The sequence below is a fragment of the Aythya ferina genome (genome assembly GCF_964211825.1).
Source record: "Aythya ferina genome assembly, chromosome: 7".
Lineage (NCBI taxonomy): Eukaryota > Metazoa > Chordata > Aves > Anseriformes > Anatidae > Aythya > Aythya ferina.
The window spans coordinates 9,728,293-9,754,201 of NC_140302.1; the positions used below are offsets into that span (position 1 = coordinate 9,728,293).

At 36.4% G+C, this 25,909-nt stretch overlaps 1 protein-coding gene across 5 annotated transcripts in view; it reads left to right on the forward strand.

The window, feature by feature from the left end:
• Positions 1–6: 6 nt before the first annotated feature.
• The window catches only part of SHLD2 (shieldin complex subunit 2), a 35,713-nt gene continuing 9,810 nt past the window's right edge, over positions 7–25,909 (forward strand). For 2 of the 5 annotated variants that reach the window (XM_084525329.1, XM_084525333.1), the window contains exons 1-6: positions 7–141; positions 1,707–1,777; positions 17,648–17,701; positions 18,716–21,251; positions 23,420–23,527; positions 24,336–24,530. In XM_084525329.1, coding sequence (XP_084381455.1) covers positions 19,730–21,251; positions 23,420–23,527; positions 24,336–24,530 — 1,825 coding nt within the window. In that variant the 5' untranslated portion in view covers positions 7–141; positions 1,707–1,777; positions 17,648–17,701; positions 18,716–19,729. Of the gene's footprint in view, positions 242–1,706; positions 1,778–3,610; positions 3,795–17,647; positions 17,702–18,715; positions 21,252–23,419; positions 23,528–24,335; positions 24,531–25,909 lie in introns of all 5 variants that reach the window. The other 3 variants (XM_084525331.1, XM_084525332.1, XM_084525330.1) reach the window with 3 other exon arrangements.

A 25,909-nucleotide genomic window follows, 5' to 3' on the forward strand; every position in this document is an offset into this window, starting at 1 on the left:
CGCGGAGGGTCCTGCTCCTCGGGCGCTGATAGGGCGGCGGCGGGAAGGGGCGGGGCTTCGCGTGCCCCCGCCGCTTCCTTTTGCTCCGGCCGCGCGCGCCCTGACCGTTAGGCGGCCGTTAACAGCTGGCAGCGCCGTGAGGTGAGGGGAGGCTGGGGCGGGCCTCCGCGGGGCAGCCCCCAGTAAGGTCAGTGGGGCTGTGCGGGAACGTGCCGCCTCTGCCCCGCAGCGCCCTCGCCAGGTTGGTGCCCGAGGAAGTCGGGCTGCCCTGGGGTCAGGCGCTCACGGGGAGGCTGCGGCTGGGCGCAGGGAGGCCGCAGGGCAGCAGCAGCCAGGAGCGCTCAGCCCTCAGGAGCTGTCTCTAGCCCAGGCTGGGGGAAAGCAGCGTGCCTTTTGCGTCGTTTTGTCAGCTAAAAGCATAGGTTTCTGCAGTGCAACTCCTCGCGTGAGGCACTGTTCCAAGTGGTGTTTTTTAACCCTGAGCATCATAATAATGCTTGTGGCTGCTAAAAGGATAAGGGTTACCTCTTCATAATGAGGGTGGGTGTTAGTTGTAGCGTGGAGAACAAAAATGCTTGATAGGAAGCGATAGGGAAACAACAAACTCCTTTATTGTTGTTAGCCCAGTTTGTTATTTGGGCGTTCACACCATGTCAGAGACAAACTTACATTCTCACATCTCTTTTGTTGCTAGCATATGTAGGTTTTAGATAATTTCCGCTATGGTATTTGTTTTTATTTTGAAGCTTTGTGGTGTTCTTGGTGCTTGTATCAGTTTTGAGCTGTGATTTGATGTCCCTCATTTGCAGGTTCTTACTAGCTAAAGCTGAATTTCTGTAAAGCTTTTAAATTTTGTGAACCTGCAGGAAAAAAGGTGGTAATACTTGGTAAATTAAGTGGTAAGTAGTCCCTGTGAGCTAGGGATGTTCACCTTATGCTGTAGGTTATCTAGAATACCACTTCATACAGGAAGGTTGAATGAAAAAAAAAAATAAATCGTTAAACCAGTTTGCCCAAGTGCATTGGCTTGGATCAGAGGGAGAAGGTGGACATCCTTAGCTGCTACACTGCCTTCAGCTGTGGCATCTCTAATCTATATGGACTTTACTCTATTATCAGTTGCTTGCAGCATCAGGACATCTTTACAATGCATACCTGTGAATGCGCTTTGCTGGGAGTGGGACCCTCAAAAGTGGGTCTCTCCATAGACTTGGTCATACAATTATATTTGGCGTAGTGGCAGTACCACAGTTGTACTATTTTCTAAACAAGTTTGTTTTTTAGCAAAAGGATGAAGCTGCCTGAATACTTAATAACTAAATCAGCATGCTAAATTTCTTATGTTTTCACTTACAAGACTTAAATAATAAGTAGACATTTTTTGCATGTTTTTGTGAATGAATGAACTTGCATGTACAATTTACAGGCTCTTTATGGAAACCAGTAGTTCCCTACTGTATATATATTTTTTTGCTTCACATCCCACATGGAGGTGAGAGTAACCAAGCTGCCAAGAATCATATATACAATACCAAGCTTCTTATATGGCTGGTGGTGACTAGTCAAAGCCAAGTTTCCGTAAACAGGAATCTATAATCTATAAAGAAATCTAAAAAATCAAAAAATGCTTTGGAAAGAAGGCTATCAGGCTTGAGAATGACAACAGCAATGATAAAAAATTAACAGCATCTTCTTTGTTCTTGCAGTACCTGTGGTGCTGTCAGAAGATCCGTATTTGAGCAGCATCAGTAGAAAAAAATCCTGTATGGCTTCAGAGGTAATTTATTTGTTCTTACAACTAAGAGTTGCATTGCCTTTTAGTTTAGTGTTGAATATATGTACCTCCCTTCAGATGCAAGCGTGTGTGTGTATATATATATATCTTTTTTTCAGTAGTGCCTGTGTGGTTAGGAGCTGTCTGTATTACTCATGGTCTTTGTGATGTGGTCATTTTTAACTGTGCATGTGGTAGGTTGGTATAAGTTGTTACTGAAAATGTGTGGAGTGTAGGTGAGGAAGATAAACAAGTTGGTGTAAGTTTTTTCCTAAGCTTTTGAAACATCTTTATATACACTGTGAACTGATTACTTTTTAGATACATGAATAATAAACAGCATCATACTTTCCTCACAGAAATCAGTTTTAAGGTTGATATTATCAAGTTCAAAGCAAATGGAGTAAAATGTAATGTGTCAAGTCTTAAAGATCAGTTGAATAAAATGAGATCTAATCGGAAATCAGTAATGTCTGCTTTAATATGAGAATCTTACTTGAAGTATTAGCTGTTTCACAGTATCTAGGTGACCAGGGTAATCTCTTTCCTGTGTTTAACATCATTAACAGCAATGTCATAAATGGAGAAAAATATTGCTATAAGGTCAGGTTCGGCATAGTGTTCTCTGTCAGTGTTGGTTAAAATGTGCCTAAGATGTCCTGATGCTAAATTCTCTCAGAAGCTAGGATAGCTATTGCCTGTTCACATCCTGGTCTCTGTATTAGCTCACCAAAGCAGGTGAGAGATCCAAGAAGCTTCAAGTGAAGCTCTTAACAGCTCTGCTTCTTGGCTGGCTGAGCCCCATTGAACCCAGGGTTAACCCCAGGGTTACCCCCAGTTTAGTGTTTTCAGTTGGACCATCTGTTAGGCAACGTTCAGGAGTAAAGCTGATCAGTATAGCAGGCAGAGAACTAATTCATTTGGAAACTTGGCAAACTGTGTAAATTCCTTGGTAAACTGAGGAAACATTCCTCTGGGAACAGGAATGGATTTTGAAATACACTGCAGATGGAATTACAGTTGTTTCAGCAAGCTTCATTTTGAGCATCAACCATATATTGGTAATTTACACATGTAAGACATGTTATTTCTGGAATAACTTGAGGAAAAAATGTAGAGAGTTGTAAAACAAATGTTCCAGCACAGTGGGACAGCTAAGAATCCCTTCGATGAGTTGAAGCAAAGTCATGTTCCCCATTGAATTCCATGTGAGTAGATGTCCCTTCCTAATTTCACTAGAAATGACAAAAACATTTTTATTGGACTTAAGTGTTATGCAGCGTTGCTTTGTGCCTTGGTTTTAATGTAACTGTCATAAATCTAAGGAGTGATTAGAATGACCTAGTCCTAGCTTTCATTCCAAATTAGTTAGTAATACTCTCTCATTTAGATCTGAACCTAAGTGCTGCTTTCCTTGTTGCGTTCTTTCTTTTTTATGCAAAGTTGGTGCTTGATATAACAGGGATGAAATGAGAAGTGTGGCATGGTCATCTGGCTTCACAGTCAGCATTGCTAGAGGGCTGGTTCTATAAGTTGCTGTTAAAGGCAACGTATGAATTAGTTACATCCCAGAAGATGATTTATTTTGGCTTGTCTATATAAGCATTCCAATAGAATGGACTTGACTAGAAATCTGAATTTATTTCAGTCACTTCATTACAACCAATTAGAGACCGAAGCTGATGAAAAGGCTTTTCACTGGTAGTGTAAGGTATCAATGCCTAAAAAATACCTGCATAGAGACTAACAGGGCACCAGGTGAACTTAAATTTCTGGTAAACCTCTATGAGTCCCTTAACTGTCTGATGTCTGAGAGGTGACTTTTCTTCTAAATAGCTTCATCTGTGTTCAGCCGTACCAACGTTAGGAAACAGACTGGCAGGTTTTCTTTATTGGCGCCGTTTGCCATGCTGTGAAGACTTGGCTTCAGTGGCTCTCCAGGCAGGCTGCAGAAATGAGATATGCCCATGCTGGAGATTTGGGATGTGAGTTCTGTAATGCAGCAGAGCTGGAGAAAGGGGTATGTTGGTGACTTTGAAATAAGACTTCAAAACTTCGAGTATATATTGTTGTTAGTGAGATGCTTAGATACCATTGTTTTTTTTTTTTTTAACATTTTTTTTGTTTTGTAATTAGTGTGTTTTCATGATTACTAAACTATAAACTGCTAACATCTTGCTTATATATATATATATATAAAAAATATATGAAAAAAATGTTTTGTCTGTCTATAGCACTATAACAGTGGGGAATGCAACTTGTACAAGGAAATGAGTAGCCTGTCAGATTCAGGCATAGATTCAAGCATAGATTGCTTTCTATGCTTGAAGCATTGCTGCAAAAGTAATCAGCAGCAAAATCATGATTAAATTATAATTTAAACAATTGGAAGGTTTACTTGTTCTGAACATTAGAAACAGGGTACCCTTTCTTATTTTACAGTTATGGCAATAGAATTAGTAGGTTGTTTTGCAGAATGTCAGCTTGAGAGGGTTTTCCTAATTATCTGAGTGAAAGGTACTTGAAAAGCCCTCAGTAAGTGGAACGGATCCTCTACCAGCATTTCAGAGCAAGTGTCAGAGGGCAGCATTCTGAGCTTTTTAAGTGTTAATAATTCTGCTGCAGAGTCAGAAAATATTGAATCGATTCTGATAACTGCCTGGTGAGTAAATACACTTTTGATTGCTGTGAAAAGTGGTGGTGCTTGTGTTTGTCAGCTTTGAAAGACCTTCTGTCTCCATCTGTTTATATTGTTGCTGTGCATGATGACTGAGGTTGCCAACTGCTTACTTCAGCTCTGTGACAGAACAGATATAAAAAGCTCTTCAAGTACACGGGAGATAATGTCCTCATCTCTTGTTTAGACAGTCTATAGATATGCAAAAATCTTCAGTGACATGTTTTGGTACTGTGTTACTGTCAATATGTTAACTAATAGCTGTTTGTCAGATAGTACACTTGAAATATAAAATGCCTTTTTTAATAGCATTTATGGTAACTTCATTTCTGGCTTTCAGATAGGTAGGACAAAATAATTTTATCTGGAGGCTGCAGACCTGATCTGAAGCTCACTGAAGTCAGTAACAAATTTGATTTTGGTGACCTTTCAGTGAGCATGGCAGTTCGTTATGCTATAGAGGTTCTTAGGGGTCAGTTGGAAGACTTGCCTTAGTTCCTGTATTAGTGAGAATCTGTTAAAGCAGTTGTTTTGAGTCTTTGTGGAATAATAGCTGGATTTTGCTTGGTGCTTTCTCACTTTGACTTTCAAAGACAAACAAGGGGATGATACAGTTAGAAGAAGCCAATATATTTGAGATTCTCACCCGACTGTTAAACACGTTTGAAAAAGCTATCAATGGGAAAGCTGATAGGCGTACAGGCATAAAAACATTCAGAGATGCACTGAGCTTGAAGCTTTGGTCCCTTAAATAGAGTGAGGAGGGAAGATATTTTAGCCAATTTATTTCCCAGAAGTTACTCTTTTTTTCTTTTTTAGAATTGCTGTCTATTTCAGTCAGCATAATAAAGAGTAGAAAGTATGGTTTGCTAGGGCAAACAAAGCATTGTTAGAGAGCAACATTTACAGATGAAAATTCTATTTTGCGTCTTTTGCTGGCCTTGGTTGTCTGGCTGAAAATTACAGCAGAGATTCTGTCAGCCTGGAATCTCAGCATCGGAGATAGCAAACCAGTTTTTTCTTGCTTTAGTACTGAACTGGCAATCAGAAGTTCTTGTTGCCATAAATGAAGTGTTTGTTGTTTAAATAATAAGCAAAGCTATTAAGGACTAGGGGATACTAGTCTACTGTAGTGCTTTTGTATTTCTTACAACAAAATCAGCTTTATCCTCTTTCATTTTTTAAGACATTGGATATGGAAGTCTTAAAATACTCAAATGCTTAATTCGAAAAAGATGATAGCATTAGTGCCCTTTGGAAAATGTTGTTATCTCAGCCATAGATTGAAGGAGTTAAGCTTGTTGGTATAGTTGAAACAGTTGTTGATCCGAAAAGTCGAGATACGTGCTGGCTGGTAGTTTTCAACACTAGAGACTTCCAGAAATTTTTCACTGGTTATGCTAAATGCTAAAAATCATGTGATACCTTTTCTTTCACAGACCTAAACATCCTTCACAGTATCTAGAGATCCAAAGCAGAAAGTTACTGTGTTACATAACTCATCCCCAGGGAATCTCAGAATGAGAAATCAGGTCAGAAGAAGAGATATTTCTGTTTTAATTGAAAACAAACAAAAAAAGCTAGACATTTTCCAGTCTTTTTAGTTTGTCTTCTAGTTAAATGACTTGGTTTGTGAGTCATGCCTTCCTGTAAAATATTAGAGTTCTTTAAAATGACCTGTTTTGTATGGTGTTTAAGTGCCAACATGCCAATAATGTTAAATAAATAACCATTATAGAGTTGTGGCAAAACATGCACAGACAAAATCTGGTTTTCTCCTCCTTATCCTGGAATCGCTTCTGGACTACTTGTTGCTGCTATTGTAGCTTGGTGCCAGTGTGGGAGCAGTGGAGCAAGGCTGGGATGAGTCCAGTGGTCTCTGGAGGTATGAAGAGCATCTGAGAAGTATTCCCAGTTGATGTGAGAACACTTTGCTATTACTGCCATAAACCTTCATCCCAGCCATAAAATCTGATTTAGATAAGCGTTTCCTTTTAAATGCCAAATTGAAGACTGTTGTATTTCAATATTTCTTGATTATTCTTTGTTGTCTAAGCTTGTCAATGTTGGCAAGATAATGTCTTACTTATTATCTGTTTTACTTTATCTCCTCTCATTTTTTTTCATTGAAAGTCAGGAGGTTGAGATAAGCTTATTTTGAAATACTTGTAAGGTAGAATGTCTGCATCAGTGCTGGTAACTGATTTTTTTTGCTTTTGGAAGGAATATTATATTGCTGTCATCTGACTGCCAGTTTAAAATGGTCATGGAATTTGTAAAAGCACTTACCTTGATTTCTTTTGTTTTGCCTTATCAGTTTTTTAGATAAACTGGCGTTTGTCTTCAGTAAAGGAAGTCTAACTGGCTGTCTAAACATACACTTTTACATTGTTCACAGTTATCATTAGAGAAACTAACTTTCTTGAACACACGATCACCTCAAGTTTATAGGATATACTGCTATTATGGCAGTTACTTAAATGTAACACTGGGCTATATAAAAACTGTAGGCTATATAAGCAGAAATGGAGCTGCTGCTTCCATGTGATAAATGCGTCATGAAGGTAATAGAGGGGAAGGAGGGAGAAAGCCAGTCTCCTTCACCGTTTCTTTTCCCTCTGTACACTTCATGCATCACTTGGCAGTGAACCAATACTTGTAGTGCAAGTCCATTAGTGTTATTTAGTACTAGATTTAATTTATTCTTGTTTATTACGTGGCTAATTCAGTGGAGGTTATTTTAAGTCAAGGAAATTAATGGGCCTGTTAACGAAAAGAAAAAGATTTTTTAGCAAAATGTTGTACCCTCATCGCCTTTTTTTTCTCCCAGAACATGCAAGTCTTAAAGCCACATCAGAATATAGCACAGTATCTGAGGAAATAAATCAAAAGGTAGTTTGCAACATTTTGAAAATCTTAACCTTTGTGTGGGTTGGTTCTGCACAGTACATAAAGAAGCTGTTAGTTTATAAAGAGAGAACATGTTTGTTTGAAATGGTATGAGGTTCAAGAACTGAACAAAAAGAACACTAAGCACACTATGTTAATACCAAATTTGAATTAATTGGCTATTTATGCTTGTATAAATTAGTACCTCAGACCTGGAATAAGGAATAAATGCTTGAGGACAGTGTCTTACACTACAGGTAGAGAGGAAATTAGATATAGAAATGGGCAGCTAAACAAAGGTGGTAAATATTAAAATGTCAACAGGTAAGCTGAAAAGTTAAAAAGGATATTTCTGTGATAGTTACCTTAAGTCAAAGAACTACACATTGGGCTATGGCTGTGCAATGTTTGAAGGATAAGCATTAAATGTTTGCACAAAATGAGTTCTCTGCTAGCTTCAGCTGATTCTGTGAGCTGAAGTAAATCACTTAATATTTCTTGGCCTCAGTTTCTATAAGAAAGGGGTGATAATTCCTTCCCTACTTAAAGGTATGGGGAGGACAAACACACTAAGTATCGTTCAGAACTTGATCTGTTTTTGCGATCTTCCAGTTGGTAATGAATGTAGGACAAATTATGCGAATATACAGTATTTATTCTCTGAGAAATTAGGAACTCAGAACTTGCATTTTCTAACCAGCTAATAGAGTTTTTCCTCTCCAAAGTAAGGTTTTCTCAAGAGAGAAGTCTTAAGATTGTCTAAAGTGATAACTAAAATTTATTGTCTTGAATGTTTATCCTTTGTATCAGAGCATAATCTTACTCAGCTATTTTTCTTCCTAGGAACAGAATCCATGAGCTCTAATGGAACTACAGTTCACTTTTTTGTAGAGTATTAAAGAAAACTAATGAAAAATTAGTGTAGAATTTTCCAGGTTCTGTAGAATTAAGATAATCCGTGGAAATTAAAGAAATAAGCAGAAGTTCTCCCCGTGGGAATAACAAACACTTACTGTAGCTGCCTCTGTAAGGTATTTCAATACATCAGTTCGGATGAAAGGAATGATTATCAAATATCAGTTAAGTAGGTTTTTCCAGTAGATTTTATTTCAGTTCTTTCCATCTACTTAACATGTATGAAATCAGACTCTTAAAGGAAGTCTGAAGATGACAAACGAAGAGAAAGTAATATAACTTGATCTGTGACTGTATTTGGTTATAAAGCTTTCTAATATACTCAGTGAGGTGAAATTACTTAAATGAAATAGATGTTGGAATTGGCATGAGCTGCTTGGGCATGTGCTAGTGTAGACAGGACTGCCTTTGGGAATGCTGAGAAGACATGTCAGATCAACTTAAACTAGTGTAATTTCTTGGGCTGCATCTGCACTCATCTTTCCATTTTGTTTTTCCATCCAAGATAGATCATAAGATAATATAAATTAATAAGAATATAAATAAAATAAGAATATAAATTCTGGAGGTAAGAGGGACCAAAATGACTTTCCCTATCAGATCATAATTGCATGCACTGCCAATTCTGAATTGATCTGTTGGAGGACAAACGTCACGGTTCAGCTACTCCCTGGTCTTCCAGTGAATAGCAAATGGGACCCCAGTGGACAGAGCTTTGACTCCTCAGCTGGGAGGTGGTTTGATTCCTACACTAAAGAGGAATGTTTTTTCATCAGTGCTTGTAAAGTTCTTCTAATCTTAAAGACCAATGACAAGCCTTCCACCAATAGTGCTGCTCTTGAAATTTAGTTCTTGGCCTGAGAAGTCAGTAGTGTCTTCTAAAGGTAAAGGTATTAGACCAGTCTTTGAATTAGAGCAAGCACTGTTAACTAGTACAAAGCATGGTGGCAAATTTCTGTCACGGAGCCTGGAATTAGACCTGAAATATGAAGTAATATGGAAAAAATGTAGGTAACTTTTAAAAGGGAGCTGTTCAGTCCCTGCAAAATTGTATTTTGCCTCATAAAAGATTTGTTGTTGAGTAGGTACTGTACAGTTCCTTCTAAGTCTCACATGATATTTCCCCACCCCTTTGATAAATACTAATGTTGTCTTAGAACAAGATCGGTTTTTGAAAGATAAATGTGAATCAAGGCCTTTCTTTATGGTCTTTCATTTTAACATTTATAGTCTTAAATAGCTGAGTTGTGACCGGGGAATAAAAATAAGGTAAACTTGGTATAACACAACTGTTCTATACAGCAGTACAAATGGCTTTGCATTTCTTAGCAGTGAAGGATACTACTTAAGGACAATCTCTATTTTTACTTGCCAAGCAAAAATCTTCAAGTTGCCTACTAAACAATGTCATTTCTTTTAGTTTAAAACCATTATTCCTTGTCCTGTGACTGTCTGTGTAAGAAGTTGCTCTCCATCTTCTGATAAGCTTCTTTAAGTACCGAAAGCCTCTGGTGAGGTCTACCTGGATCCTTCTCTTCTGCAGGCTGAACATCCCCAGCTCTCTCAGCCTTTGTTCATAGGAGAGGTGCTCCAGCCATCTCATCTTTATGGCCCTCCTCGGGATCCACTCAATCAGTTCCATGCCCTATTGCTGGGGGCCCCAGACTTGGATGCAGCACTCCAAGTGGAGTCTTGTAAGGGCAGAACCAAGGGGGACAGTTGCCTCCCTTGACCTGCTGGCCATGCCTCTGTTGATGCAGCCCAGGACACAGCTGGCCTTTTGCAATCTGCAGATTTCAAGTCTCATCAATTAAATTCTTTTGAATAAATGGTCTAAGTGTATTTCTGCCTTGAAGTCAGTGAGGTGGAGGAGGCGGTGAAAGGTTACCTGTCTTTGAAATGGGGAAATTTACATCTAAAAGGCACCTTTGGTTCGGTCAGCTGTGTTGATAGTTACTCAGTGTCACCTGTGCTCTGTTAAAGCTTAACTCACTTGCTAAACTAACATCTATCTAAACCATTGAAATGTAAAGGCTTATCTATTAAAAAAGCTAATGGTAATTTCCTTTATGTAGCATATCTTAATTTCTTCCTAGGCAAATGCTAAGGAACTCTTAAACTTTGAGTTCAGATGTATTGCTTCAGTTTTCCCAAATTTAAAATACTGTGAAATTTTATCTTGATTTTTTTTTTTATGGTAGTGCTCTAGTAAATTAACAACCTTGCTTCTTATCCATAATGGCTGTGAAAGTTTTTGCTTGGCTGACATTTGTACAGTCCTATAAAGAAAGGGGTGGGTATGCTGCTTCTGTAGCCACAGTAAGAAGCAAGCATGTGCAGTGAACCATCTGTGATCTTTGTAGTGCCATTCACTATTGTACAGAACCAGCTTGGCCCGAGTCTGAAGGTTATAATTACTAGAAGGAGCTTTATCTCTGAAAAAATTTACTTTCTAACTTGTAGACAGAGAAGCATATATTTTTCAGTAGCTAAGATCCCCAAACAACCTGGTAATTTTGCTGCATTTACAAGAAGAGCAACTGACTTGTATTCAAGTCTCCGGTGTTGTTATCATGTAGTTTAAAAAAAAAAAAAAGGTGATTTTTGTTTAAAATACAATGCTTACATCAAAAGCATATTGCACGCTATCCTTTGGAGGTTTCAGTTTTATAGAGAAATTGTATGGAGACAACTTCTTCCTGAGCTATAAAAGTATCAGCAGAGATTACCTGTTTAATATATCCTATCACCACTTAGGTTGCACCTCACAAAAACAAACTGACACCACATGAAGGATGTAGTTGTGTAATGAAGAAAATGAAGAAATAGTTGGAATTTGTGGGACATATCTGTATCTTGGGGGGGGGGGGGGGGGGGGAATGGAAGAAGTCTGGTGCCATAGACTCAGTCATACTAGAAAATACTTGTTTGTGTTTATAGGAAGGTTAAATATTTGTTACTCTGGAGGAATTCTATGTAAACAGTGAGGGGGAGAATGAACTTTTGAGCTGTTGGTGTAAAGAGGTCTTGAGGGTTCTGTGCTATTTGGCTTCTGAAACTGTTCAGGTGGCTTCTAGTTTTGCACAGCCTTCAAGCGTGCGACTTCGTATCTCTGGTATGACTCCTTTGGGTGGCTGGCTGGATTTTTCAGTTAAGCATGTAACTTGAGTTGCTTAATGATGCTGACAAATGAAAAATACCTCACTAGACCTCAAAATGCAAGAGGAAGTGTGACTCTTGAACTCTAGTGCTAATGTCCACTTGTGGAGAATGAAATGTATGTAAGTAACACCTACAACTGATTTGCATAAAATTGTGTTCATTTTGTGAATGATACCTTCTCACCACCCTGTCTCCCACAATACCAAGGCAAAAGCACAGCAGTCTTATCTCCCACTGTTGTTCCGAACACCAGTGATATCCCATTTTGTGTCTAGGAATGTGCAGTCAGCATCCACATGTTTATAACTTTCATTTTTGAGTCACCTTTTTGTAAAAGTAAGAAAATAATGGTCCTTTGGTATTGTAAATGACTTTTGTCTGCCATAGAATTTACTCATCCATACTGTATTTCCCAAACCTCTAAAGCAACTGCAGTTGTGAGAGCAGCCTTTCATTATGGCTGTGTGCTACAGCCAGCTAAAGCAAGTAATAGAAAATTCTTGCAGAAGATGGATTCTAGTAACTTTGGTAAAATGTGAAATACCAGCTTGTGTTTTGATCCTGAATAAGGATCTTGGATTTTTGGAGAAATAACTATTTGTGCAAGATGTACTTGGTTAATATTATGCGTGTTGCACAACATTAGTGATGTTCTGATATGAATACTTGAAAGGCATTTACTAGTCCAGAAATAGATTTTACAGAAAATCATTAAATCAAAGGCCAGTGAATTGTTGCTCAGTTTGGAAACCAACTGTGTTCTACTGCTCAAAAAGCTGTTTCAGAAAAACAAGATATGAGGCTTGCATCAGTTTTTATTTTCTTCTTGGAAAAGTCTTTGATTTTTATCTTAATCCTAATAAATCTACATGCAGTTAATCTGATGTAAATAGGTCTGTTGTTGTCACGTTTCTTGAGTATGACTAGCTGCCTCATTTTTGTCTTAGGTTCTCCCTGTACTTCTTTATCAACCTCAGTTTATCAAAAGATTAAAGTCCTAAAATAGGTTTTCATTGGTAATGATACCTTTGGATAATTTTCTGCAGACTTGGCTTTTCCTTCTGAAAACAAGCAGTAATTATGTCTTTTTAGTATTGTGAGGTTTTGAAGTATACTGAAATACCTGAAAGAATATCTTTTTTGACAGATAATATAGCAGTTCAGTTGACTAAAATAGTTCTCAAAGTAGAGAATGCATGTTCTTCAACAAAACGTGCACGTAACTTCTGTGTATCTTTAACCTTTTACCTTTATCTCGCCTTCCTACTCAAAAGGTCACTGTTCTGAAGAACTTTTAACTTCTTTTGTTTGTAACAGCCACTGTGTTCATCTCTATTTGTGTTTTTGAAGTATTGCAAAACAAAAATCAATAAACAATGTTTATTATTTAAAAGGAGATCTTGCAAGGCACAAAAGGAGTGAGGAATGAATTATTAATTGAAAAACACAACTACTTCGTTTACTCATTTTTTTAAATGCAAGGAAGATTATCTCAGTGACTGCACTGAAAACGAATTGTCTGAGCGTCCATATTTTCGCATCATTTAGTTTCAAAAAGTAATCTTTTTAAAGTGATGTCTGATGCAACTGGTAAGTAGATAGCTACATACAATCCAAACACAGAAGAAATGTCTCTAATTCAGTTCAAAGAAAATACTCCTCCTTGCAGCATAACTTTAGAAACCATAGGCCTTGATCCCGCAGGCATTTAGGCATATATTAAACCTAACAGTGCCATTTGATTTGTTGCCTTAGCTATTACTGAACTATTATAATAACTATGAAGAACAACAGTGTGTTTCTGGCCTTTTATTCTGTATTTTGATTAGTATTGTATTTTGAAAAATGTCAACCTATAGAACTGTTTAAAACACTGTCTAGTTTTAGGCTTAAATTATTGATCTCACTGCTTAAGCTTGCAGGAGTGCTTAGGAAGGTTTTTCATGAAATGCCCAAACCATAGGTGTTTCATATTTAAAAAAAAGTGTTTGATTGCTGACAACTCCATGGATGGGAAAAAAGTTTATAAATCTTTTATGGCAATACACACACACATCTATTTGTAAACCAGTTGTGTATGTCTTGAGGCCAAGTGATACAGTAGTCCTCAGGTAATAGCAAGTAACAAATTCAGTACTAATAGATTAAAATGTCTGCTATTTAATATAAATAAGTATTAAAAGAAATGTATACTGAAAGAAATAAACTATTCATGTTATATTTAGAGGTAACTTTATCCTAATTATTACGGCAACAGTATTCCTACTATCAAGTGAAGGCTGGTGACTTTCATAAATTCAGACACTGACTAGCACAGTTATGGCTATACAACAGTATCTACCCATGGATGGCTGCCCTGTGCACAGTATTTTGGAGAATGGGAGCTAAATAACCATCTTGAGTTAAATTAACGAGCTTAGTTATAGATAGGCTTTCAGGTAAATACTGTAGATCTGTATTAAGACTTAAACAGTATATGGTGATAGTAACTATCACCAATGGATATAAGGAAGGAGATGAAAATGTTGAAGTAAGGGATGACAAAAATGAGATCTGTTATGGCCTGTCCTATTCATTTTCCCTGTTACTCCTGTGCATATGTACTCCTATTCTCCCAAATATGTGTTCTCTTGATTTCTTGGTAGGTCCACTGGCTTAGTCTAAAACAATCTATTCAAGTCTCCTTGTGCTGCCAGTGCACCAGCAGAAATATAATCTTAGGTCCATATGGTACATCCCTTACTCACATGTAGAGTATTAGACAGCTTCCGTTATGAGTTGCTTCACTTAATTTCTTCTGACAGTCTGTTTTCCATAGGGCTGTCCTTAATACATGCAAATCTGTATATTGGGACCAAGCACCTTATTGGTTGGGTGGGTAGGTGCTGCTGCTGCTGATTCACATGTAGTGCAAGCAAGAGCTGTTGGTATTGGTAAGGTCATTTTTCTCGTTTCTCGCACAAGTTGCAATCAAATGTGTAATATTTGGGATTTAATCTCTTAATCCCAGAATTGTTTCAGACTCTAAAAGTATATGAAACTGTCACTACGTTGCTTGCAGTTGGTTCAGTTTTTTTCTTTTTTTTTTAAGCCAGGTACTGCTACTGTACAGAGAAAACTTAAGTACTGAGGGAAAACTTGAGCAGTATGGTAAAGGTGTCAGAAGATTTTTCAGTGATATAATAATCCTGTATGCAGTGGTTTATTTCATTTTTTCCTTTGACACATATCTTAAGGGATTTTCTATTCAACCATCATAGGGGACAACTTTATTCAAAAAGGATACTATAGTTTGAATTTATTTGAAAGTGGATAACCTGAAGATGTCTGTTAAGAACTCAGTTTTTCTGTTCTGAGGTCAGTGAAACTGTCTTCATGCTACAGATAGAAATATAGAATTAACCATACAAATAAGAGGGAGGTAAAAAGCTTACAGTAAAATTTAAGATTTAGAAGTTAAAGAATATCCTACTTATAGGCATTTGTTATCTAAAGGGCTGGCATTTGAGCAGGTGATGGCCAGTGTTTCTTTGCATATTACAGGAATCACGTTATGAGCTACTTAAAGGTTAAGAAGTTCAACATCAAATCAAAGCTGCAAGTTAAATGCACATGCTTTTTCGTTTTACCTCAAAGCTTTGGGGTTTGTAGGTGGTAAGAATTTCAGAGGGGAAAAGAAGCTACATGTTTGTGTTACATTTCTTTAACCCTATGTCTTCTGATATGTTACTGTCTGTATTTGTGTATATTTAATGTATAAAGCCATGTTGTGTAACAGACATATGAAGAAATTGTTAGTGAGAGGTGAAACTCCTGCAGTTTGCTTTCCATATGAGCAATGAAACATTTATTAAAATCATATTGGATATAATTTTTGAAAATGGGTTTAGGCATTTGGCTATTGATATTTAAGACTGATAGGCAGCTGAAACTGACATACACGCTTTTAAATTACCTTGGCTGAATGCTTAAGTTATGCATGGTGAGTTGATACCATTAATGAGAACTGAAATAAGGAATAGAAGTTATCTTTTAAGGTAATTTAAGGGCATTAATTTAGCTTCACACAAGGTTGCTGGGGTATTTTGCTACTGGAAGAAAAATCTTCAAGCTGCTTTGAAAAGTATGTCTTATACATAGCAAATGACTAGAGATTAATAAACTGTTAGTGACAGTAGTATGGGAATTAAATTAACAGTATTTAATAATACTACTGTGTAGGTTGGAGGACACATGTGCCATAATGTATTTCTTGTCATAGGTGCATTACTCCTTTGTTGCAGTGTCTTGCAAATGTAAAACTTGCTGATGTAGTTAGTGCTTTTAAAAGATCATTGACCCGTCAATCAGACTCTGACCATTTCAGAGATAAAAAGCGAGGCTTTCATTGGCTCTATGAATAGAGCACCTTTTCACAAATTAAGAAATGGTGTAATAATTAACAGGCATAATGGATATGTGCATTCAGGTTTTGGTTATATCTTTATGAGCTTTAGCTCCTGTTATCTTAGTAGCTAACCCTCTGTCCACCCACGGATCCTTTCAATAAGTGATAAAAATGAATCATTTTGTGGCAGTGATATCTGGTAATATGATTAGACTGATAGTTTTCTTTATTTTAGAAGATTTATAATAGTCTGGAAGAAGAACAAAAGCAAGACAAGTTTAATGACAAATTTAATTAAGTACTAACTCTGTTCTAAAGATTGCTTAAACAATCATTGTTATGCTATTTTACATATGGAAAACTTATCCAAACTTAAAAGCATTTTGTTAATTTACAGATGTAAATAGTTATAAGTACAGATGATTACTGATACTGCAGTTAGTGTTTTTAATATAACAAACCATTCAAATTGCCAAATAAAGTCCCTTGCTAGTGGACCTATTAGGCGAGTCAGGAAGTAGGTACTAATCATTCCTAAGATCTTAATCAAAATTGAAGGCTTTGGAAACATAAATGCTTCAGTTTCAAAAAGTCATTAAGTAATAGAAAGATTCAATTGCTTTGATGTAATACCCTTATACTGCTTAAAGATAGGAATCAGGAAAAGACACCTAAGTTTAGAGAATTCTTGGAATTGGAAAGCTAAGGAAAACTTTCTGAAATTACTTATAACGTCATTAAAGAGAACCAAAAAAAAAAAATGCCCCAAAGAGATAGTTAAAGGAGATGAGAGGTTTAGCCACAAGAATCTTATTTTTATGTAAGAAGAATTTATCTAGTTGAATCTCAAGGATAAAAAAATAGATTTTTATTAAGACCTTATGGCAAGAATATAGTAGCTTTGTCTAATTGAGACTGCATAAGGAGTTTGTTTTCCATATACGGTGTGTGTGTAGTGGGGCTATTGAGATGCATTTAAGTTCACATTTTATTGCTTTTGTAGGTTGATAAAATTTTTTTTCTTGAGAATTAAAAAATGAAGCTAGTTTCCATGGTTTTAGTCATATAGGGATTTTACAGAATTACAAATAAAAAAAAAAAACAAACATTGTAATACTGTTCTTCAGTGATTTTTTTCCTTGAAGTGTTAAACTGAGTAATTTATTATTCAACATGATTTATAGGAAGAATGCATTTGAAATATAGTACAGGATACCTCTGCTGGAAGTCGGGTGAAGTACAAGTACATTTCTAGGATCTTAAACTTAATTTCCTACTGAACTTCAGGTATTGAAAAGACATGCTTACCCATGAAATACATAGTTACATAAAAACCTTCCTTTAGTACCGTTTTCTTCTCCTTAGCTATAAGGTGCAAGAACTTGCTTTAGTATACTACAAGAAGCCTGCAATTATATTCACAAGAAGCAGTCTAAGATGTGACAGTTAATTTTGAGTACTTTATGCTATGTATGCATTGTATCTATTGGTATAAGCACTAGCTTATAGCCTCTAACTGTATTATTCTAATTCTCACTTATTCAGCAACCAAAGTGCCCTTCCATTTTCCTCATAACTCATCAAAAACTAGGTGGATTCACTGCCAGTGCAGTTGAATCTTTTTCCTTACAAGAAAATTTAGAGCTCTGTTTCTTATAGGCTTAATCTGAGGGTAGAGAAAATAGGTATGCAAATTATTTTGACCTGATCACATAATGAATTATTAACTTAATAAACTTCTAATTAAATTAATAATCACATTATAATGAATATTTCTGCAATTTGATATACGAAAGCTTGAGAGTTTTGCAGAATTTAGATAAGCCTCTGAAATCTCTTCTAGGTTAAAAAGACATGTGACAGACTGGGACAAGACTGAATCTTACGCATGTGGCAGGTCAGTATTCTGTCCTTGTAGAAGCTAGGATGTTGAAATGAAAGAACTGTTCCTAATTCTACAAAGCCCAGTTTGACATTATTTCACCGATCTTTTAAGTTCTTTAGGAATAGCATAGATCTCTGTCAGATTTTAAGCGCTTTTGTATTACACATGGAGAATAAAACTTTCCTATTTCATTTGAGCCTTTTATTCACTTGAGCCTCCTTATTAGTAGACATATTGTTCCATTGTAGGGTATCTAAGGTTATCCATATGTAACCAAGGCAACTGAACTAAAAAAAAAAAGCTGCTATTAGACAATACATTTTGAGATGGAAGAAATAATTTAATCTTCTCAGTTGGGTTGCAGCTCTAAAGTTCACATTCAATAAGGATAAGAAATTCTGTTGTAGTGTATCTATCTGTTCCTGAAATTGTTTTAACTCATGTATTGGGGAGACTTTTGCCTCTTACCTACAAAAATTGTTAACATCACTTAACTTCTTCAATCTTACTGGATTCAGTCTTACTGTCACTTTTTTCGTTCTTACCTGATACGTTATTGCGTTGAACAGTTCGTTCTGTCTTTTCTTTTGCTGAGTTGTGTATTATTATTCTATAATTATGTAATATAATGCTTTCAAAAGTATAATTGTCCTTTAAAAACTGCTTTATGAGCATAAATTTAAATGTATAACTGGAGAAATTTGGATACTCTTTGCGAATTTAAGTGTTACTCATTTTGGAAAACTGCAACACGAGTTCCTCTGTTTTGTAGCTTCTTTATATTATGTTGACATATTTAATTTCAGCAGTTGTACACTGTTTTTCTAGTTACATCTCTAATACACCTTAGTTTGGTGTTCCAGGATGTTTGCAGTTTTTCTGTTACTATGAGCTTTGTAAATGTGCAGATTTATTGACCCCTAGTGGATTGTGAACAAAAGCTCTCTTACTTTAATAAGTGTTAAATGAAAACTGCAAATATTTTTGATTTGTTTCATCTTTTAATGTTCTTTCTTCTGCTTGCAGATGGATTAGTTCATGAATTTATCTGCTGGTGTTCTGTTTTCTACCTTGGCAGAATTCCTTACTGCAGTAACTTATTAACAACACTGCCAACATTTACAAACACGTAGTTAGGTGTCTGCATTTTAATGCATAAAATGCTTGTAGCTGTAGCTGAGTACTTTAAAATGACAATATAGCAGGTAACTTTAAAAAATCTAGGATTTCTCTTTTGTGGTGTGTAAGGTAGGTAACTTTTTAATAAGCTTAGAAGCTTTTGAACTTGAACAGTATGATAAATATGTGGATTAAAGCAACTTGTAAATTGTTTGCTCAAGCTTCACTGTGACCTCTTAATGCTTATTAAATACTTTTAAATTTATTGATAATATCCTAGAATCTGCCTTTAAAATATTCTCTTACTAAATACAGTATATTTATGCTAAAAGAGTGATGTTAAATTTATAGCTATGTAAATTATGAATTTCTACTGATTTTTTCTGAAATTTTAAGAGACTCTACTATATTTAATTTAGTTAAAATTGATATTTTTTCCAGGGGATGAAATTGTCCCAACTGCTGTAAAAGTTTAAGGCACTTATTTCACATCAGTTAAAATGTAAATTCACATGTTTATTAGTGTAATAAGTGAACTTAAGTCTGCTCAGGTGATAGAAGACTAACAAAAGTTAAGTTCCTGGAAACTTTGTTAGGGTCTTCTCAGTACATACTGAACTTCACTACAGGTCTGCATCTGCTACATGTTTCCAAGTATCGGAATCATAAATTAAGCCCTACTGTAGATTATTTACTGGGTCAAGCTTATATAACATACTAAATTACTTCCTTTTCTATCATGCATTTAATTTTATAAGCATTAACTAGTATTTTTACTAGTAAAATTATAGAGTATTCCTTTGAAATTTAGGTATTTTAAACTAAGAAAAATCTGAAATCATTTTTGTTGTGCTATTGTTTAGTGTTGTAGTTACTGCATAAACCATACTGTTCAAAGTCAAACTTACCCAACAATCAAAAATGTCAAAAAGATCTCAAATTCATATTTTTGTTGGAGCACCCACTATTCCAAGCCAAATGGACATGTCTGAAGAAAGTAGTTTGGCACCTGCTGTTGAAAAATGGAGAGAACTCCACTGTTCATTTGATATACACAGTCTTTTTTCTGAAAAAATCAAAGGGACAGACTGCTTAATGTTTAAGGCAGGAAGCTCCCCAGTTACAGCAGTTTCTGCAAATGATGACAGCTCTCAGCAGCCTGAACAGGGGCAATTAACAGCAGCAAAAGAATATTTGTCATCTTTTGTGCCTATGGTGGGAACGTGTGCCAGTACACCCCAAAAGACCCGAAGTTTAATTCATTCTGATTGTCAAATATCCAGAGATGGACAGGAACCTGCAAACATAAATCCGGCTGCAGATCAACACCTTCCTCAAAAACTTGTGAAATCCAGTAGACAATGTAAGCAATCACAAGACTGTTCAAACATCACTGAAGTAAAAGGCAGTCATTTAGAAGATAAGGGTTCTGACATTTCTAATTTGGTGGCTAGTACAAAGGAGATTAGCATACACCTAAGGTCTGTGGAACAAGGTGTTCAATCAGATGATAGAAGTGATCACCATGAACATCTAAGTCAATATCTGGATATGTTTTTCCCCCAAAATCAAGAGTCAAAACCAAGAGGAAAACCAAGTGCTTGTGTAGACCTTGCAGTGTCAACTGATACTGAATTTCGTAGTATAATGACTTCAAGTCAAGTGGCTGTTTTTGCACAGAATCACTTTAAAAACCAGAATGAGATGCAGAGAACTGTACAGCTGTTAGAAACAGAAACGGGAAATAAATGTGAAAGACCATGTGATCACTTTAAATTTGAATCTGATGCTGGAACATGTCTTAGTGTGGTTGAAAATGGCTGTGGGCAGGAGTATGCAAGTTCTCTTGAACTTTTCACTTCGCAGTGTGATGAGAAAAACATTTGCTTTGAAGCTACAAGAGAAGTGAGTGCTCATGAAAATTCAGTGAAGTCTCATGAATCTCGTGTTCCTGCTGTGCAATTTGAAAATGAAATCCATATTGAACAATTGAGCTCAGGAATACTGTGCTCTCAGGTAGAAAGTTCTCATAAGAGCTCTTCTAAAAGAGCCCACAAGTCTGAAAATTTTTTTCGTATTTTCCCATCAACATTTAAAAGGCAGCTGAAATCCAAGAGACCAAAATTGAATTCTCCTCCGGTTGGTCCTGGAATGAGAGTAGATCAAGAAGGGACAGATTTCAAGCAGTCTCAAAGGAAACTACTGTCGCCACTTCAGAACTGCTGCTGCAAGAATCTAAAGTACAATGTGTTGGTTACAATAGTACATCCATGTCTTATCAAAGAAATACAGATTAAGGCTAGACCAAAATCTTCATGTAAAGTGCCGGTAGCAACAATTGTAGTTACTGACCAGTCAGAGATTGAGAGGAAGGTGGTGCTATGGCGTGGTGCTGCGTTTTGGTCACTCACTGTGTTTCCTGGGGATATTGTATTACTTTCAGGTGAGAATTCTCTTTTTTTTTTAAATGTGGATCTTTAATAATGTGGATCATTAAAATGCCTGTTACAGCTAGACCAATGTGTAATTAGTAATTTGGAATTGCCTAAGCATCTGTTGGTATCTTTATTACATTATTTATATTGCTCATATCTCTTAGTATTGGTTTGAATTCCTGTAGTCATACTGCTATTGGAACATTGAATATCCCATAGAAGATGTCAATCTTTCATGTAGTCTCTGATCAGAGGTACAGCAGTGCATAGACACTGGAGCTGTGCTGTGGGTAGTAAGGTATGTCCTGAAACCTACCAGTGTTTTAAAACAGCTGTTTCTGAAAATGTATATGTGCTGCTACAAACCAGATGTGCTAGTATGCGTTGACTTCTGTAATTCTCTGTTGGACCAGCATACAGACCGGAAAATTGTGATGTTTGTATGGTCTCAGGATGTGAAATACTCTTTTCCTCATGTGAAAGATTTGTACCTTAGCGTTAGCATCTTAATCTGGATTATGTTGTGAATTACTGATATAGACTGCATAAACTTATTGTCTTCAGTTTCTTTTTCTTATCAAGTCAGCTGGTAATAAAGATTCCTCCCAATGAATCCTTTGTATTTGTTAATACGTAACAGGAGAAAAAAAAAAACAGGATTAATAGGATACATGTCATGTAAGAGAATGCAATACTATCAAGGACTTCATTATACTAGAGCTGGAGTTGACTAGAACTTGATAGTCATCTGGCCATTTAGTTATTGCAATTTTGAAACAAAAACCAAATAAAAAAAAAAACTTGTTTGAATACTTCTGTGGTTTAAGATGCACATGTCTCTTTGTTAAGAGTTCTTAAAGGGCTTACTTTGCAGTGGTAGTTATTTTAAAATGATTTAAGATAAGCTGGGCTTTCTTTGCTGTTTAGACTTTCTTATCCTAAAAGACATCAAGTGTTTCTACGTAAGCCTAGTACTTTACTTACCTGAAATGTGGCATAATAAATTATCCCGTACTGTTAGCAATTTTGTTTATACGCTGCTTCATATTGGGTTATTAAATATTTTATAAGAATAATTAAACTACTGAGCAAATGTGATTAAGTCTTTGTAAGTGGTTTTGGTAGGTCCTAAAAATCAGTTTGTTTTCAAGTGGTCTCTTTCAAACTCAAATCTGTTTATATAACTCCAGAAAATGTGTGGGAGTTACTGTAGTTCTGACACCTTCTGGCATCCTGCCATTAATTAAATTTAGCAGCTTGCTCTATTGTTGGCTGTGTGTATCTGCTCCCGTATTGCTCCCCTTTGGTGGCTTCTTGTCAGTCTCCTGCTTGCACTGGGTAGCAGCATTCAGCACGAGCAGACATAATGCTTAGATAGATGTGATGACAGTGGGTCGGCTGGGAAAGTAGTTGGTACAGACAGTTTTGTCTGTTTAGGTTGGCACGTAGACTGTTCTGCACCCAGAATGTAACGAGTTTTTCCTGCGGAGCCACTAATAGCATACGCAGCCATGGTTTTTGGGTTCTGTAACTTTTTTCTCTTAAGTGGCTTAACTAGTATTTGCCACTTTTGAAGGAAGTCCTTTAGTATTCCTTTTTACTCTGAAACATTTTAAGATTTTTTCTCATTTTTTTCTCTTACCATGCAAATTGTTCATTAGTAGCAGTTCAAGAAATTAAAGCAGATGTACAGCTCCCAGTGATCTTATGCAGAGCACTGTATTGTTATGCTAGTTTCAATGTGCCTTTCATACAGCTTTTCTGTCAATTGTCCATTGGAAATGGTAGTAGATGTTGATGTGCACGCTACATGTGTCTGAATTGTGGAAGTTCCTTCAGTTTACTGTCTATGTCAAAGAACATATCATAACTGTTGGAATGACTTGATTATGTGCATTGTCTGCAAGACCCTTGTAATTATAAATGTCGGCCATAGTTGGCATACCATGAGATGCAACAAGTCCTCAGTAATGAAGGGAACCCCTTGGGGGGGGAGGTAGCCATTTTAGAATGAAGTATACAGTAGATAATGAGGTTCTGAAAGAATAGCAAGGTGAATGGAGAGGATTCAAAATTCTGATCTAAAGCCAACTTCAAGATTTTTGATTCTATAGCCAATAATATGATACACTTCAATATTTTGGATGCGTGAATTGATATTTTTTTTTTCCTCCAGATATCATGATGTATGAGAATCTTTGGTATGGAGAAATCATGCTGCAATCTACATTTACTAGTCAGTTACTGAATCTGGGGAACTGCTCAGCTCTCAATCCAGAAGAATGTAAGATTGTGCATAAGTTTTCCCCCAAAATCACAGTAAAATACCTATTCAAAGTAGTCCATTTTATTTGGAATGCCTCAAAATACACAGGGTGAAATAGAAATGTGAACGACTGAGAGTTACAAAACACTGCAGTAACGTTTTACAAAAACAGCTATTAGAAAATGTGGCCACAATGCCATCAGATAGGCATGTGGAGTTTATGGCGAAGTTGAGTGGTTAACATTCAAAACTCTGAATCTCTTGATCTTAGTTTAAGAAACAGTAGTTATCACAGGACTCAACTGCAAGAGGTTTGAGATTTCATGAGGATGAAATTGTTTGGAAAAATTTTAGAGACTTAATTGAATAGATAACATTCAGGGAAAATAATTAATTGCTGGTTATTTAAACATAAAGACTTCAAAGATACATGAGCTATGGAGCAACAGAGGCTAAGGGAAAATACAGTGGAAGTATCATTGAACTTGCATTGTTCTTAGTCTTCCTGATGGCTGTTGCTGTCAGCGATTTAAGAGAGGTTCAGGGGTAAATGATCAAAAGGCTGTCCTTACCAACTACAAAACCAGGTCTCTTTCCAGGTTTTGGTGTAACTTAAAATACCATAACTGCGCGTAATGTTGGAATGTTATCAAGAGGAGGCAGATAAAGTACAGTTTAATTTTCGATCAAATATTTCAAATCTCAATAATTTCTTGCCTTAGAATTTTGTAAGTTTTGGGTTTGCTGGTTTAAATATGTACCAATTTTATACTGCTAAGTTGAAAAAAAAAAGTGGTCCATCTAATTTTCGTTGTTTTTACACAAGTTTATCATATAGTGGATGGTGATGTTCTCCATGGCTTACTGGCATACGTAGCATCAGAATTTCCTCACTTTGGACACATTCCACGAAGGCAAGTTCAGAGACTGAATAGTGTTCAGTATGCTCAACTAGACCAGCTTCAGCCAAATACATTGGTTCACATGATCTTAAAAATCGTCAGCATTGCCATATTAACAGGTAAGTTCATGCACTGGACTTCAACTTTCAGAACTTCAGAATGGCCTTGCAAAATGACTGTTTAAATTTTACCTATTGCTGGTTGTTTCTCATTCCATACTCCAGTCTTTGATAGGAGTCACAAATAAAACCTTTGTGAAGATCCACTTAGAGGTCATAGCAGGTGAAATGGAACTAATCAGGAAGGAAATAATGACTGAAGTCAGCTGCTGAGGGAAGTTACTGCACACTCTGATCAATAGCGTACACATCTGTTCAAAAAGCACGCAGTCAGAGCACTGATACTCAGTGTTCTTACTTGCTGAAGGATTGTTATTTTCACTAAGGAACGTATAGTAAGAGCCCTGAGAAGAGAGAGATACTGAATGTACAGCAAAGGAACAAACTTGTTTTTAATGGCTCTTGAAACTCACAGGTGTGTTGTTGTGATAGCCTGCTGCTTGGAAAAGGTGGCTGGTTTATAAAAATGTCACATGGGACAGTGAAGTTTCACTAATTCAAACCTTGCTTTCCAGATACCTTCCATGTAAGCCTCCTGTTATTAAAGGAATACTTGCGGTTAGACTCTAAATCATGTGGTTTTCAAAATGAAATGAGGAAATTATTATTTTAATGTACTGTTCTAGGATTTGCTCTTTTCTTCGTAGTGGAACTGTTCTCTTTCCTGATGCTTTATTCAGAACACTTTAATTATTTCTTTGTTTTTTTCCTAGGTAAAATAGATTTTTAAAGCTAAGCATTTCTGGTGTCTTACATATCTGCATTTGTGTTATTTCTTTATTGTCTTTACTTGTATGCCTATTTATGTAAGTTTTCAGTGCTGAATTCCCAGTGTGAAATTAGTGTCTTACTGCAATACTTACGTTTCCTTTGCATAAGCAGAACAGAAAGCTACCTCGTTAATATATAACTTATTCACAAAATTTTTGTTTCCTGTGTATTTCTTTGTGTATTTGCAAAGACTGCTTTCTCAAAGTGTCTTTGTCACCAATTCATGTGTTTAATGTGACGGGTTTTGTTCTTTCACACTACTTAAAATAATGAAGGTGGTTATTTTGGGATTCCTTTTACTGAAGCTGTTTTCCCCATTAAAATTTGTAATTTGTTTCCATTACTTCACAATCAGGCCTTACAGCTGCTGCTTAACATTTCCACAATCTGAAACAAACAAAACCTAACTGGCCTGGGGCCTTCTCAGTACTTTATGCGGTGTTCTGCCGTATTTTTTCTAACCCATGGGAAAGGAGTTTTCGTCTTCTCCCTGCTTAATTGTTCTGATGGTCTTCCTTTCCTTACAGTACCATTGTTTCTCAGTGCTTGACATAATGCTTTTCACTTTGGTCATGTTCCACTGGCATCTTGTATTAGTGCTTGCATCA